The sequence below is a fragment of the Octopus sinensis genome, linkage group LG5 (assembly GCF_006345805.1).
Source record: "Octopus sinensis linkage group LG5, ASM634580v1, whole genome shotgun sequence".
In the NCBI taxonomy this organism is placed as follows: domain Eukaryota; kingdom Metazoa; phylum Mollusca; class Cephalopoda; order Octopoda; family Octopodidae; genus Octopus; species Octopus sinensis.
Genome location: NC_043001.1, coordinates 84,167,958 through 84,184,627, shown reverse-complemented (window position 1 = coordinate 84,184,627; position 16,670 = coordinate 84,167,958). Strand labels below are relative to the sequence as shown.

The window sequence follows — 16,670 nt, the reverse complement described above, 5'->3', positions numbered from 1 at the left end:
TTGCAAGTTCATTCATCATTTCATCCAGCTGGCTGGTGTATGCATCCGCAGTAATTCACTTTACAGGTTTCATGAAGCTGTAGGGAATGACACCGGTGCTAGATCACCAAGCAGACACCATTAGCTTTTTTGGTGAATATTCTTTTTTGGATTTTGCTTTTTACTCTTCGTTTCTAGCCAACCACCGTGCAAAACGCTTGCTATTGTTGAAAATAATTCATTTTTTATCACCCGTAACAATACGATGCAAAAATGGTTCGCTTTTATGCCGTGACAGCGAGTTTTAAGACGACGTGTCATTTGATGCTCGTTCAGTTCATGTGGTACCCACCTGTCCAGCTTCTTTACCTTGCCGATTTGTTGCAGATGAACCAATACAGCTGAAATCGAAATATCAACCTTGCTGGTAACTCACGCATAGTTTGAGATGTATCGGCTTCCACTGCAGTTTCCAGCTCATCATTATCCACCTTGGTCTCAGGTCTACCAATTGATTTTCAAGAGTAACAGGAACTTCTCAAACCATCGATGTACAGTGTGCTCATTCGCCACATCTTCACCAAACACCACATTGATATTTTGAGGTGTCTGGGATGCATTGGTTCCACGACGGAACAGCATGAATTTTTAATCTCTCCTCAAATTCACAAAAATTGATTTACAAGAGAAAACTCATAATATAATCAGATACCATGAATTGCATTTCGAAAAGTGATGTAAATTTTTATGTTGTAAAACAAAGAATTGCCAAGATAACACATTAGAGGTGACGACTGTTAAACTTCGTACAAAAGAAACTCAGACATTTCATTCTTAATTACCTGATATATATATACAAATAAATATACAAATATATATACATATATATATATATCAAGTTAATCCAAACAAGAAAGCACAAAAAAACACAACAACGCGAGGACGTGGAACAAATATAGTATTATTGGACGCTCAAGAAAGAACGAAAGAAGGAGGGTTTAACGTTTCGAGCGGAGCTCTTCGTCGGAAACATAGAAGGAAAGATCCAGAGAAGGGAAGACAGAGGGAAAAAATCGCTAACGGAACACACGAGGTCACATTTAACAAAAATCACTTACCTTGACAGGTGAGCTTATCATGCTGAAGGAAATAACCTCTCTTACACTGGCAATGGTAAGATCCTTCAAAGTTTATACATATATCACTGCACATTCCATTGCTAAGTCTGCACTCATCCAGATCTAAAACAGATGTTGATATGTATATATATATATATATATAATATATATATATATATATATATTTAAATAATGAGGGAGATAAATTGAATATTAATTTAATTAATATCAATTTAAAACCAGTAGCTTAGCATATAAAAAATCTGAAAAATCAGAAAAAATTTCAGTACATGTGTATATTTAGGGCTAAAAAAAATCACTAGGTGGATACCCATATGCTGGAAGAAGATCACATACGATCTAACTACAAAGAAAGAATGTTCTCCAGAGAAAATTCAGCGAACATCAGAACATAGGCGGGCAAGACAGATGAAAATTACATAAAAATCAAGAATTAATCGTATACCGATTTCGTCTATTACCGAATAAATTACTTACGTAATCCTTCGTCCGTAGATTCATCAGTACGATCGTTCCACATTCAATATAATTTGGTGTTTAGTTTTGCAAATTATATTGAATGTGGAACGATCGTACTGATGAATCTACGGACGAAGGATTACGTAAGTAATTTATTCGGTAATAGACGAAATCGGTATACGATTAATTCTTGATTTTTATGTAATTTTCATCTGTCTTGCCCGCCTATGTTCTGATGTTCGCTGAATTTTCTCTGGAGAACATTCTTTCTTTGTAGTTAGATCGTATGTGATCTTCTTCTAGCATATGGCTATCCACTTAGTGGTTTTTAGCCCTAAATATACACATGTATATATATATATATATATATATATATATATAGAGAGAGAGAGAGAGAGAGAGAGAGAGAGATGCATGCATGTATGTATATATATTTATATACCAGTATTTATATAGAGAGAGATATACATATGTATACATATGTATGTATATATATATATGTGTGTGTGTGTGTGTGTGTGTGTGTGATGTATTTGTGTGTGTGTGTGCATGTATATATGTATGTATGTATATATATATGTGTATATACATATGTATATATATTTACATGTATATGTATGTAAATACGTACACACACACACGCATATATATATAAAAGTGCTCTCAAATTTCACCCGAAGTCGTGCAAGTACACAGCTTTTCTTGTATTCTTGCATAATATTAATACAATAATATATAGATATATACTAGCCAGACCCGTGAAAAATTCCGTGATAGTTATAAAATAAGTACAAATAATATACTTTATCAGTCTTACTAGTTATACATATTCCCTGGTTAAAAATAATGAAATGTTCTTTTGTATTCTACAATGTTCGATAAGCTTGCTTTCTGACCAAGTGTTAGTAGGATATATATCGTTTTATTTTAAAATATGCTCTTAATGCGAAAGCCGTGTTGAATGAAAACAGCGAAACAAATAATGACATTATCAAGCGATATAAATTAAAGTTTCCCGTTCTTCCTCGTCGACCGGAAGTACAAAAAATCAAAAGTGTTTGATATAGATATTTGAATTTTTTTTTTGGGGGGGGGGTCTTCTTGTTAACCCCAGTTTGTGATCAAATATGCAGCAGCCATGATCATCCGGTCTTTTTGTATACTAATGACTACATTGTCTGAGCCAATGGACCCCAGACTGGGTAGTAATGTTCCCTTGGGGGCGGTTGAAAGATCCATTGGGTGGGGAGGGGGGAGGGCTTGAAGAAAAGTGAGGCTATAATGGGATGGCCAAGGGTTAATTAGGTCAAGTTTTATTTGTGAAATACAGTTTGTTTTGTATTTACTACAGAAAGTGGTCTACGTTTATGGTGGTGAATGGGTGGGTGAATGGGTGCTTGCAATGTGATCTGGGCATCAAGGGGGCGGCAGCATGAAAAAGTTTGGGAATCTATGGTCTAAACTCACCTGAATATTATTACTAGTAGTCCACCAACTAATGGTCTCCTTTTGTCGATCGTTAGCTAGTTGTGTTTGATAATCTTGTTTAATAGTTTGTCTTATGTTCTAACATGCTCAACTATATCGTAGGTTTGGGTGGTTAGCTCCCGGAAAATAAAGAAAATGTACATTGAAAGTACGAAGGACTTACCTAGACAAGTCTTGCCGTCTCTCTGCAAAACGTAGCCCGATCTACACAAACAGTAGCTTGTTCCATTTTCGTACACGCAATTGTGGTCACAACCCCCATTTCCGGACGCACAAGTATTCTTCCCTGGCGAAATTAAAAATCCAAACAGCTTATGTAATCTTTATATACATGGATACATACATAGATACATACATACATACATACATACATACATACATACATACATACATACATACATACATACATACATACATACATACATACATACATACATACATACATACATACATACGTTCATTAAATTTGCCATGTAGGCAGCACATAGATAACGTAGCTCTGCAGGCTGGACACAGACATTGATGAAGCGAATGATTATGATACAAAAATGATTAGGATGAGAGATGACAGAAAGCGCCCGGCGACCCTCTACTTCTCTGTAACATTGTTCTTTAAAAACACACATACAGAGGTATTAACCCTCTTACAATTTAAAATACAATATATTTGGACTATAAAGTCCATACAAATATAAAACACAATTTATGCACATATACATACAAACAAAAATACCCTGTTGTTGATGCTGAAATTCCGATGAAGGGAGTTTCGATCTAGGTTAGAAACCGGCTCTTCCTCTATTGGCTAGACATCTTGAAATAAAACTTAACAATGACATGCATACATACATACATGCATATATGTAGCTGTGTGGTAAGAAGCTTGACTCCCAACCACATGGTTCCTGGTTCAGTCCCACTGCGTGACACGTTGGGCAAGTGTCTTCTACTATAGGTGACCAAAGCCTTGTGAGTGGATTTGGTAGATGGAAACTAAAAAATGCCCCCCGTATGTATATATGTATACATCTATGTGTGTGTGTGTCTCTTTGTGTCCATGTTTCTCCCCTTGTCACCGCTTGACAACCGGTGTTGGGGTGTTTACGTCCTGGTAACGTAGCAGTTCAACAAAAGAGACCGATAGAATAAGTACTAGGCTTTAAAAACAATAAGCTCTGGGGTCGATTTGTCTGACTAAAATCCTTCAAGGCGGTGCTCCAGTATGGCTGCAGTCAAATGACAATTATAATAATAAAAGGCTATAAGATTATGTATATGTGTGTGTGTGTGTGTGGTGTGTGTGTGTGTATGTATGTATGTATGTATGTATGTATGTATGTTGTGTCTGGGTAGAGTCATTTTCTTTTTGTGCCTTATAATTTAACACACACACCGGTTAAAATTTCTTATTTTTATTTTCCTAAAATAGTCTTGAACATGCTTCAACACACGAACTCACATAAAGAATCTTGCAAACCAAATCCAAAAATGAAATATATATATATGCATTTGCTAAAATTTGCCCTGTTTATAATTATACCATATGTTATATACATACGTCTCTGTATATGCATACATGTACATACATATATACACGTATATGTATACAGATATATGTATTCGTGTGTATATAATATTGGCAGAAAGTTATAAAGGTGACTTAAGAAACAGAGGGTTTCATGCATGCCAGTTATCAAACTAAATTTGGTAACGACCAGCAGTGAATACATACGAGCTCATGATCTGATTGACAGCACATTTTATTGTTCACCGTGACGTTTAATTTCTCCCATTTGATTAATAACGAATGATATCTTACTTTTGCACGTTCGAGAATCTGGAAGGAGAATATAACCCAGTTCGCATCCGCAGACGTAAGAACCAATTGTGTTGATGCATAACTGGTCACATCTATCTAAATGCTTTTCACATTCGTTTTCGTCTGAAATATATAAAGAAAAGTCAAAGAACGATATAGATAGATAGATAAATAGACAGACAGACAGACAGACAGACAGACAGACAGACAGACAGACAGAAAGACAGACAGACAGACAGACAGACAGACAGACAGACAGACAGACAGATCGATAGATAGATAGATAGATAGATAGATAGATAGATAGATAGATAGATAGATAGATAGATAGATAGATAGAGGACAAATTACAAAGTAGAGCTTTTCTTTGGGGGAGAAAAAAAAGTGGGGTAGGTTTTCGATGAAAAGGCATCCTAAAGAACAGAAAAAAAGGAGACGATCAATAGGGATCGTGTATCACAGAGATGTCATGATGTAAAGTGTAAGGGGGGAAACAGATAAGGTTTATCCGTGGAAAGAAAAGCCTACGGAAAAGACCACGGTAACCTCGGTCAATAATGTCACATGTTAACACATTCATTTGCAAGTAACACTGTTTTAAATTTTTCCGGGTTCATAGAGTCATGCTCAAGGTGGCTTCGTCATTCATACGTGCCATCCTTGCTACATTCACCCATCTTTTTTTTAAGCATTCGCTAGACAAAACTTGCCCCTCTACTATAGACAGATAGATAGATAGATAGATAGATAGATAGATAGATAGATAGATAGATAGATAGATAGATAGATAGATAGATAGATAGATAGATAGATAGATAGATAGATAGATAGATAGATAGATACATAGATAGATAGATAGATAAATAGATAGATAGAATTAAAAGTGTTTTTCATGACATGTCTTGATAATTTGAATGCGCTTAAAACTGAGGCTCTATTCTTTCCAACGCTGCTTTGAACACTGCATTATTTGTACTTTATGAAATTATTCTTTTGTCGCTAGCCAAAAGACGCTAACAGCAAAGTTTTAAATCATGCAAGAGTACCTGCTACTGCAATACATCAAATTCTCCTACTTTGTTCAACAGTCAAGGAAGAAAAATACCCCAGGCAAACAAGAACGCCTACATATGCTTCAGCTCACTATGATTCACTGCTTGTGTGAGCTACGATGTTCCAAAATATGATCAGTATAGCAGGAAGCTTTCAAGATTATCAAATTCACACACACACTCACACACACACATACTCACACACACACACACACGTGTGTGTGTGTGTGTGTGTATACATATAATCTTTCTACTATACGGAAAAAAGCCTGAAATTTTGGAAGAGAATGGTAGTCAATTACATCTACCCTAGAGCATAACTGATACTTATTTCATTGACCCGAAAGGATGAAAAGCAAAGTGACCTAGACGGAATTCGAACGCAGAATGAAAAGATGTACGAAATACCGCTAAACATTTTGCCCGGTGCGGCAATCATTCTGCAACTCGCCTTATACATACATACATACATACATACATACATACATACATACATACATACATACATACATACATGCATACATACATACATACATGCATACATACATACATACATACAAACAAACAAATACATACATACAAACATGCATACATATATACATACATGCATACACACATACTGGGACAAATCCAGTTGTCTCGACACAAAATATTGTTTATTAAGTGTCATTCAATCAGTGGACACGATTCTATCATGCACTACCTGCCTGTTAAGAAACTCAGATAGTTTGTTATTTGATATATATATAGAGAGAGAGAGAGAGAGAGAGAGAGAAAGAGAGAGAGAGAGAGGGAGAGAGAGAGAGAGTGAGAAGAAGAGATATTTAGAGAATGCGGCACAGCGATCAGGAAAGAAACTTTAAAAAAAAAAACGAGAAAGCGAATGACAGCGTCTGAAATATCGGAGATTGAACTCAAAATTAATTGTAATAAAATTCTCCTTACCTGTACATGTCCTCTGGTCATATTTAAGGACAAACCCGGCATAACATGTACATGTGTAAGATCCTTCTTTGTTCACACATGTATGGCTGCAGTTACCGTTATTTGATGTACATTCATTCTCATCTGAAACAACCAAAAATACATATTTATACACACACACACACACACACACACATATATATATATATATATATATATATATATATATATATACATATACATACGGATATATATAAAGGTGTGTGAGAAAGAGAGAGAAAGAGCTATATATCTTACCTTCACATGAGTACTTATCTGCTTTTAGGACGTAGCCGTGGTTGCATGAACACTTGTAAGAACCCAGTGTATTGATGCAGTTGTGACTGCACGGGATATCTTCATCTTGGCATTCGTTGTTATCTGAAATACAATATTCAAGTTAAAATTTATGTCCTACTCAAGAAACTCGTGGAAACCAATAAACCAACAAGCACTTAACCCGATTTAATATTCGCAAAATCCAGAAATATTTTCACGTACACTCACCTCTGAACTCCTGAGTATACTTATCCTACACTGGATATTCGCGAAAACCTGGAGTGCCTTCTATCACTAAGTATTGAATAGGATTGTTTAAAGAGATTGAATGACCGTGAAATTCATAGTGCTTACCCACACAGCTACGCTCATCGTCAGTCAAAGAGAATCCTTCACGACAGGAACAGACGACACCGCCCATTGTGTTATGACAGATGTGATCACACCCTCCGTTGCTGATTAAACACTCGTTGGTATCTAGAAAGAGAAAAGGTTTCATTCTATAATGACTCTAAAGTTTCGTTGTCAATAGAATTATTGCAAGTATCACATTCTACACGCACATTGAGGTCTTGATTTTGATTATGTTTGATGGTTATTTTTCGTATTATTTTCTTAGAAAAATATTCAATTTTATGACACACGCATACACACATTCACATAGACATATATATACATTCACATAGGCATATATATATAACTCAAATAAATCCCAACTTCGTCTGATTTTCACGTTTTATTTACAATCTTATAGTAATACAAGATAATATAATATAATGAAATGATAGAATATTAAATGTCCATTCTGATTGAACTAGTACTTTCATGCATTAAACTATGCAATTTTCAGGTTCATGTAGTAGTGCTGTCAGTTATGCTTTACAATTTACAACTGTGACGAGATGGCTAAACTGTGTGCCTTAAATATATTTGTATAGGCTCCAAAATGTTAATTTATACAAACTGTATTCTGACCAATCAGTGTACAATTTTACTAAATTACTTAAGTTGATTGGTGTTTGGCTTAGGCGTCACGGTTTGCGTGAGGAATACCGAATGTCTTCATGCACTACCTGCCTGTTAAGAAACTCAGACTCTCCCATGTCCCTGGTGATGGACCTGATTGTGCATCTATGTTCCATATGGATTCGAACACTGAGTTGCCGATTTTAAATCAAAAGATTCAGTAAACTTTCGGCTACCAAATTATACATGTGTTTTTTCACAATAACTCTTTTTACTACGAAAATAACCTCGAAAACGAGGTTGGGTCGCACAGTGTTGATGTGTTTAGCTAAGGGAGGCAATTCTGCCAGAACAATTTTAGAGCGGGTATGGGCATGTCTTAGGGCAGGCATGGGCAACCTTTTTCCATGCGCGGGTCGGATTAAGTTTTCTCACCAAAGTCGCAAGCCAGAGCTCTAATTATAGACTTACAAAATATGTATACAAGTGCTTATACAAGTATTTGCATTATAATATAAAAAGGATATTATAACAAGGGTAAGAACAAAACAATTTATTAATATAAAACAAATGTAGTTGAATCAGTAAGATAATTTATTCATTCTCATAGGGAGAAAATAGCCATGAAACATTATTCTAATGGGATATTTGGGGTTGATGTTTCTTCACCAACATCTCGATGTTTGAAGAAATGCTAAAGGTGGCTACTCTCAAGTTATTTTCAAGATGATTATCAGTTATTCTTGATCTTGCTTTGGATTTAGTAGATTTCATTTTTGAGAATAGCTGCTCACATTTATACGTGCTCCCAAAGAGTGACAGTTTCTTTCTAGCAAAATCCACAATCAAGGGGAAATTTTCTCTAGGTATGTTTTTATAAAACTATATTAGTGAATGATCTCTCATTTCCCGTTTTAAATCTTTATTCCCTTGGAGTTCAATTAATTCCGTCTGTAATTCCTCGGGAGCCTGGTTAATGTTGATATCAAAAGGTGAAGAAAATATACGTAGATTTGTTTCTTGTGTTCTGAAATATAGAAATCTATTATTGAATTTTTCGTTGATCAGTTTTACCTCATCTGCATAAGAAGTACAATTGATTTTGCCACGAATTACCAATGTTGGGAATTGGAATACATTACATTTTCTGAGCTGTCGTTCCCACAGTTGCATTTTGTTTAGAAATGTTTTGATATAATTGTACGACTGATGAATGAATTGGCCTTCTCCTTACAATTTCAAATTAAGGTCATTAAGGTATGAAATAAAGTCAACGCGTAAAGCAAGATCACATATCCAGCCATCATCACTCAATTCAGGGATAGACTTTGCTTTCATTTCCATGAATGTAAAACTTCCACTCCTCGGATCATAGAATCGTTTCAACATTTTTCCTTTGCTCAACCATCGCACCTCACAATAGTAAACCAAACTTCCATACTCTGCCTCGATATCCTCAAGAAATTCTTTAAACTGGCGTTGGTTCAAAGTTCGAGATTTTATAAAATTTATACTCGAAACAACCTTGGACATGACATGTTCGTATTTGAGTGACTCGGCGCACAAATTCTCCTGGTGAATTATGCTATGAAAAATGAATAAATCTTTTGTGTCTATATTCACAGAAGCCAATTCCGATTTGATTTTAGAAACTAAGCCTTCTTTACTACCAACCATAGCAGGAGCACCATCTGTTGCTAAACTATGAAGTTTTTTGAAATGTCGATTAAATCTGGCCATTAACATTTTCAATTCTTGAAAAATATCCTCCCCAGTGGTGTTGTCTGTCATTCCTCGAAGACCAAGCATTTCTTCTGTGATATTTAAATCTTCATCAATTCCACGTACAAAAGCCGCAAGTTGGGCTGTATTTGACACGTCAGTGCTCTCATCAATAGCTAAGGAAAAATGTTTAAAATGCGAAGAAAGTCTTTTCAAGCCTAATTCTACATTAGTTGTAAGTTCCTCAATCCGTCTTGTTACAGTTCTACGAGACAAACTAATATTATCAATTTCCTTTTTTTTTTTTTTTTATCTGAACAAAACATTTCAGCTACTGCTTATAGGCATTCTTTTACAAATTCTCCATCGGAATAATTTTTCGAATGTTTTGAAATTTTCTCGCTAATGATACAACTAGCACGAATAATATTTTCGGTATCTTCACGTCTCTTGGCAAAAATTATCTGCCGCTCTTTCAAATATTTTATTAAATTTTCAACTTTTTGTTTCCTACGTTGACCTTGAAAACTTTCGTAATGAGATGAGTGTTTGGATTCTTTTCACACTATATTCTTTAATGACAGAAACTGATTCTGAGCCGAGTAAACACACTGGTTTGTCTTTGATTCTTTGATTTGTATGAAAACATAATCATAGGCTTAGGAGTGGCTGTGTGGTAACTAGCTTGTTTACCAAGCACATGGTTCCGGCTTCAGTCCCACTGCGTGGCATTTTGGGCAAGTATCTTCTACTATAGCCTCTGGTCGACCAAAGCCTTGTGAGTGGATTTGGTAGATGGAAACTGAAAGAAGCCCCTCGTATATATATATATATATATATATATGTGTGTGTGTGTGTGTGTGTGCGCGTTTGTGTGTCTGTGTTTGTCCCCCCGACATCGCTTGACAACCGATGTTGGTGTGTTTACGTCACCGTAACTAGGCGGTTCGGCAAAGAGACCGATAGAATAAGTACTAGGCTTACAAAGAATAAGTCCTGGGGTCGATTTGCTCGACTAAAGGCGGTGCTCCAGCATGGCCACAGTCAAATGACTGAAACAAGTAAAAGAGTAAAGAGAGAGAGTATTGCTCCATTTTTCTTGGAACACTCGGAATTCGTTATTCACTTTCCCCTTTCTTGATGACGACATTTTAGGGTTGGATAATTCGAGGAAAAAATTTAGGTAGTGGTGATAAATAACGGATCATATGTTAGAGTGTGAAATTTAAACTTTGGCTAAGATCGCCTAAACTTTATATAAGGAAAATGCATACCAGAAGAATAAGAATGAAGTGGTATGTTGTGTATGGCTAATATTTTCGATAGTCAGTTGTTTACATAAATGCATTTGAGTTGAGTTATTTCTGGCCTTTGCACATTAGCAAATTAATAGGCTTGGAATGTCTTGAGTTAGTAGCTTGGTAGTTCACTAAACTGGTTCTTGGTTTTGAGAGAATGTGAGTGAGTGCGCGAATGACATGTTATCATTCGCTAGTGTCGAGAAGAGATAAACTTACGGATTGAAAGTTAGTTACTTACTGACTAGTAGGGCTTACAATTAGTTTCATTTTATTACTGATGTTTCCTGTCTCTTTTTTCGGGGAAACATGAGTTTTACTTTCGCTAATTTGATTCGGCGAATTAGTCCTTTCACCATTCCTTGAATTTTTGCTAAAGTGCTTTCCACGAAAGCTTGTTTCGTTTTTGCCTCTACGAGTCGGCCAGACTATAAAATTAACTACTTCACTACCATACTGCTACAGGTCTCCGCGGGCCAGAAAAAGGCTTCATGGGCCAGATCTGGCCCGCGGGCCGTAGGTTGCTCGTGCCTGTCTTAGAGCATAAGGAAAAACTGCTTAGAATACATGGAATTTTACCAGGGAATGAAACTTGGAAGATATGCAGTCAACTTTATTAGTGTTGCTTAGATGATAATTTTTTTAATGTGAAGTATGTTTGTCTGTGTTTCGTTTAGCCCAGAGTTGCCTCTGATGTAGCAGACCCATCACATACGTTTTTCTTTCTTTTCTTCCTGAAATTTTGCAAATCTGTATCTTTGTTTTGAGGAAAGAGTGTTTTAAGAGAGATTTAGCTGCTATTTGTAGTAGCTCAAGTTACCACAGAGACACTTGTGTGTGTGTGTGTGTGTGTGTGTGTGTGCGTGCGTGTGCGTGTGTGTGTGTGTGTGTGTGTGTGTGTGTGTGTGTGTGTGCGTGCGTGTGTGTGTATGTATGTGTGTGTGTGTGAGTGTGTTGTGAAAAAAATGCTGTTTCTCAGAATATTTTGGACAATAATTTTCTAAGAAATCTAGACATCTTTCTTACTACTAACCATTCAACTTCAAATTGCAAGTGTTAATTGTTGGCATTCAACAAGAGTAAGATGTATCAGGTCATCCCATAAGTTCTGTCCGATTTTATCTTTTTTAAAATTGAATGAAATTTAATAGTATTTTAGAATGTCTAATGGAATTAAAAATTATTTTTAGGCATTCGTGTACATTTAAACTAATTAAATATTATTTTACAGAATAATAGAAATAAAATTTCTTTGATTGAAACTCTTTCTAACACGGAAGTATCCAAAGATCCTTTGAAGCACATAATACTTTATGAGTACAAGAAAGGAAACTTTGCAGCCGAAGCGACTCGAAACATGCACTCAGTTTATGGGAAAGAATGCTTGAATGAAGGAATTTGCAGAAGATGGTTTGCAAAATTCAAAAGTGGAGTTTTCAGCCTTGAAGATGAAGATCGAACAGGACATCCAATTGAGTTTGATAAGCTCCTTGGGGCATTACTTGAAGAAAATCTTGCATTATCAGTTGAAAAATTAGCAATAAAGTTTAGTTCAAACCATAAAACTGTTCATCATCATCTTCAACAACTTGGAAAGGTTCCTAAACTTGGAAAATGGGTGCAACCGCAAATCCCGAGTTGACATCTGCTCTTCTCTCCATTCTCGTGAACTCATTTCACTCTTTTTGGATAGACTTGTGACTGGTGATGAAAAATGGATCTTCTGTCGAAATGTTAAACGTCGTAAACAGTGGCTTGGTAAAAGAGAAATAGCTCAATCACAACCAAGAAGAGATCTTCATGGGAAAAAGGTTCTTCTCTCAATCTGGTGGAATTGCAAAGGAGTAATTCACTTGGAATTGTTACTACCTAATGCAATAATCAATGCTCAAGTCTACTGTCAACAATTAGAGCGTTTGAACCAAGCTTTAAAGAAAAAAAGACCCGCTTTAGTGAATCGAAAAGGAGTGATGTTTCATTAGGACTATGCGCGACCCCATACAGCAAAGATCATATCACAGAAGATCGAAGAGCATGGTTGGGAAAAAATTCCACATCCACCTTATTCTCCCGACCTTGCTCCTTCAGACTATCATTTGTTTCATAGTTTACAGAATCATTTCGAGGACATAACTTTCGCAAACCAGAAGGAGGTGGAAACTGACATTTCAGAGTTCGTCGCTTTGAAACCAAAAGAGTTTTACATTGATGGGATTAAAAAGCTTGTAAATAGATGGAAGGAAGTCACAGATGATCAGGGAAAGTACATTGATGATTAAATTTCAATTAAATATAACATTTGATCACTTGTTTTCTTTATTCAAAATTCGGACAGAACTTATGGGATGATCTGATACGTATAGTGTTATCGTACAGAGTGGAAGTTCAATACGAAGTTCTGAACTCATTATCTTGTGGTTCGTAGTCCATTACCTTAAATTTGAAGCCATTAAGTCTTTAAACATTATTTTACTGGGTTTAGTCTTTCGACTGTCGCCATGATGAAGTATTATCTTCAAAACTTTAATTGATCATACTGACCTCAGTACATATTTCAATCTGGCATTTATTCTATATATTTCTGCTAGATGAACTTTGAGACATAGTGGGACACAATACTCTATTTAACAACAAATGTAAATACACCCACACACATATTAGGTGTAAGAGTGACTGCGTGGTTAAGAAGTTTGCTTCCCAACCACGTTCAGTCCTTCTGCGTGGTACCGTGGGCAAGTGTTTTCTACAATAACCCTAGACCAACCACAGAGTTTTGACTGAATTTGGTTGACGGAAGCTGCAGCGATGTTCATCAGAAAATGACCGAAAAACATGCTTATAAAGAAGAGTTGTTTGTTTCATACTCCTCGTGTGCCGATTCTGCCCATAACAAAGGAACAAATAATACAATGTGGTTGTATGTCATAACACCCGGGCAACGCTGGGGCGCATCGCTAGTATATGCTTTTGTGTGTGTTTGAGTGTATCAATTTATTTATATATTATTCCACGTGACAAAAGTACACTACAATTCAAACCATAACTCACCTGAACATGTTTTCTTGTCTTCCTGGAGATAGAACCCGGGCCGACACGAGCATTTATAGGAGCCCAATACATTGAAGCAGTTGTGAGAGCATCCTCCATTCTTAAAGGCACATTCATTAACATCTGTAATTAAGATCAGTGAAGATTGTTTTCAGCCAAACAAAACTAAAGCAATCAAAATTCTGTGTAATATGAATTCATTTAGAGCAGGAACTTCAGTAACTGTTTATAGTATATTTTTATAATGTGATGCACTTAAAGCTAAGTAGTCATCAAGATAATACCTTCACATACATAGGCGCAGAAGCGGATGTGTGGTAAATAGCTTGCTTACCAACCACATTGTTCCGGGTTCAGTCCCACTGCGTAGCACCATGGGCAAATATCTTCTACTATAGCTTCGGGCCGATCAAAGCCTGTTGAGTGGATTTGACGGAAACTGAAAGAAGCACATCGTATGTGTGTGTGTATGTATGTATGTATGTATGTATGTATGTATGTATGTATGTATGTATGTATGTATGTAAGTGTGCGTATATGTTTGTGAGTGTGTTTGTCCGCCTAACATCGCTTGACAACCGATGCTGGTGTGTTTACGGCGCCGTACCTTAGCGCTTCGGCAAAAGAGACCGATAGAATGAGTACGAGGCTTACAAAACATAAGTCCTAGGGTCGGTTTGCTCGACTAAAGGTTGTGTTCCAGAATGGCCGTAGTCAAATCACTTGTTATGATCAAACCTTCACAAGTATCTTTTCATCTTTTGTCTATTACTTATTTCAGGCATTAGACTGCAGCCATGCTGGGGCACCGCCTTGAGAAAATTTAGTCGAATGAATCGACTCCAGTCCTGGTTTGTGTCTTGTGGCTACCCACTCCTAAAAAAAATGGCGAATAGGCCTGGGTATATGTATGTATGTATGTATGTATGTATGTATGTATGTATGTATGTACGTACGTATGACCATAACTTCATACTATAGTCACAAGTTATGTAGTTAAGATCATATCCTCACAAATATAGTCACAACTATTTTAGTTATGGTCATGCTTTCACACGCAGTCACAGTTTTTGTACCCACTATGATCATGCTATTATTCACATACTCACATTTTTGTAGTCACATAATAAAATCATGCAAGGTATTTAACCGGACACTTCACCGTTTGTGTTACTCCACCGACCTCCGTTTACCTGAATCATATTCATATCTAAATGGCTACCCAGACAGTGATTACTAAATCAAATCTCATTATACACACCGCTTATTATTTTGCTGGTACGTAATCATTTATTTTAACTCAAAGTGCAACAAATCGCCTTATTTCAATGTATTTAAATTATGGTGTTACCTGTGCACGATTTGCCATCCGCCATTGTTGCGTAACCTTGACGACAAGAGCAAGAATAGCTACCATCTTTGTTGGTGCACATGTGTTCACAGCCGCCATTTCTTTCACTGCATTCGTCTTTATCTATAGGAAGAAGAAGAAGAAGAAGAAGAAGAAGAAGAAGAAGAAGAAGAAGAAGAAGAAGAAGAAGAAGAAGAAGAAGAAGAAGAAGAAGAAGAAGAAGAAGAAGAAGAATTGTTTCTTTATTTCTTTATTGGCCATCAGGGGCGACATAAAATGTACAATAGATATTGGGATACAACAGAAAAATACCCAGAAAGGTGTTTGCACGCGTACACGGATTTTCAAAACAAACAATGGGGTAACGAGAAAATGTTAACAATAGCTAATTCATTATAATGGACTGCTCAGGCAAAAACCACCAAAACCGCAGTCCTCTGACTGTTATGGCAAATGCCCTCCTCCTTATCGTTTTCCATTAGTCTACAGACGAATACTCTGTGCAGGAGCATTCACTTGTCTTTGCCTCTCGCATCCATCTTACATCATATTTCCTGAAAGGCAGCACTTCTGTCTCTATCCTCATTTTCCATGTCAAGTGAAACTCGATGAAGGCTTAACAAAAGAAGATGTCTGTCTTTAGTCCTATTCAGTCTGGTCCGCCACAAAATCTCTTTCGCTAAAGCCACTTGACAGATAAACACTGCCTGTTCTCTCTGGCAAAAACGAAGGTTGCTGAATGATCTTCAGAATGGCGTTGGCCAATAGCCAGATCCATCCTGCATACGAGAGCCGGTGTTCGACATAATTCCACATGTCAGCAATACTTGGGTACTAGATAAGTGCGTGCAGACGTTTCGTCGATCTGCGCGCATCTTGGACAGCCCCAGCTTACGGCACTTCCATGCCTGTAGAGAACCAGCAGTGTCCCTGCCCACCACTCTCCCTCTCTCTCTCTCTCTCTCTCTCTCTCTCACACACACACACACATATACACACACACCGGTTATCACTGCCAGACCGGAGATGTCTGAACATTGTCCATGAACCCCTGCCCAAAAATCCAGCAGGTTTTCAGACAGGGGTTCATGGACAATTTGATTCTTG

The 16,670-nt window shown here is 36.7% G+C and overlaps 1 protein-coding gene across 2 annotated transcripts in view; it reads right to left on the bottom strand.

The window, feature by feature from the left end:
• The window catches only part of LOC115212200 (fibrillin-3-like), an 84,661-nt gene that overhangs the window by 33,188 nt on the left and 34,803 nt on the right, over window positions 1-16,670 (bottom strand). For both annotated transcript variants that reach the window (XM_036502790.1, XM_036502789.1), the window contains exons 11-18: window positions 15,564-15,686; window positions 14,213-14,335; window positions 7,533-7,655; window positions 7,158-7,280; window positions 6,882-7,004; window positions 4,885-5,007; window positions 3,229-3,351; window positions 1,098-1,220 (exon numbers count right to left, since the gene is read on the bottom strand). In XM_036502790.1, the coding sequence (XP_036358683.1) occupies window positions 1,098-1,220; window positions 3,229-3,351; window positions 4,885-5,007; window positions 6,882-7,004; window positions 7,158-7,280; window positions 7,533-7,655; window positions 14,213-14,335; window positions 15,564-15,686 (984 nt within the window). The remainder of the gene's footprint in view (window positions 1-1,097; window positions 1,221-3,228; window positions 3,352-4,884; window positions 5,008-6,881; window positions 7,005-7,157; window positions 7,281-7,532; window positions 7,656-14,212; window positions 14,336-15,563; window positions 15,687-16,670) is intronic.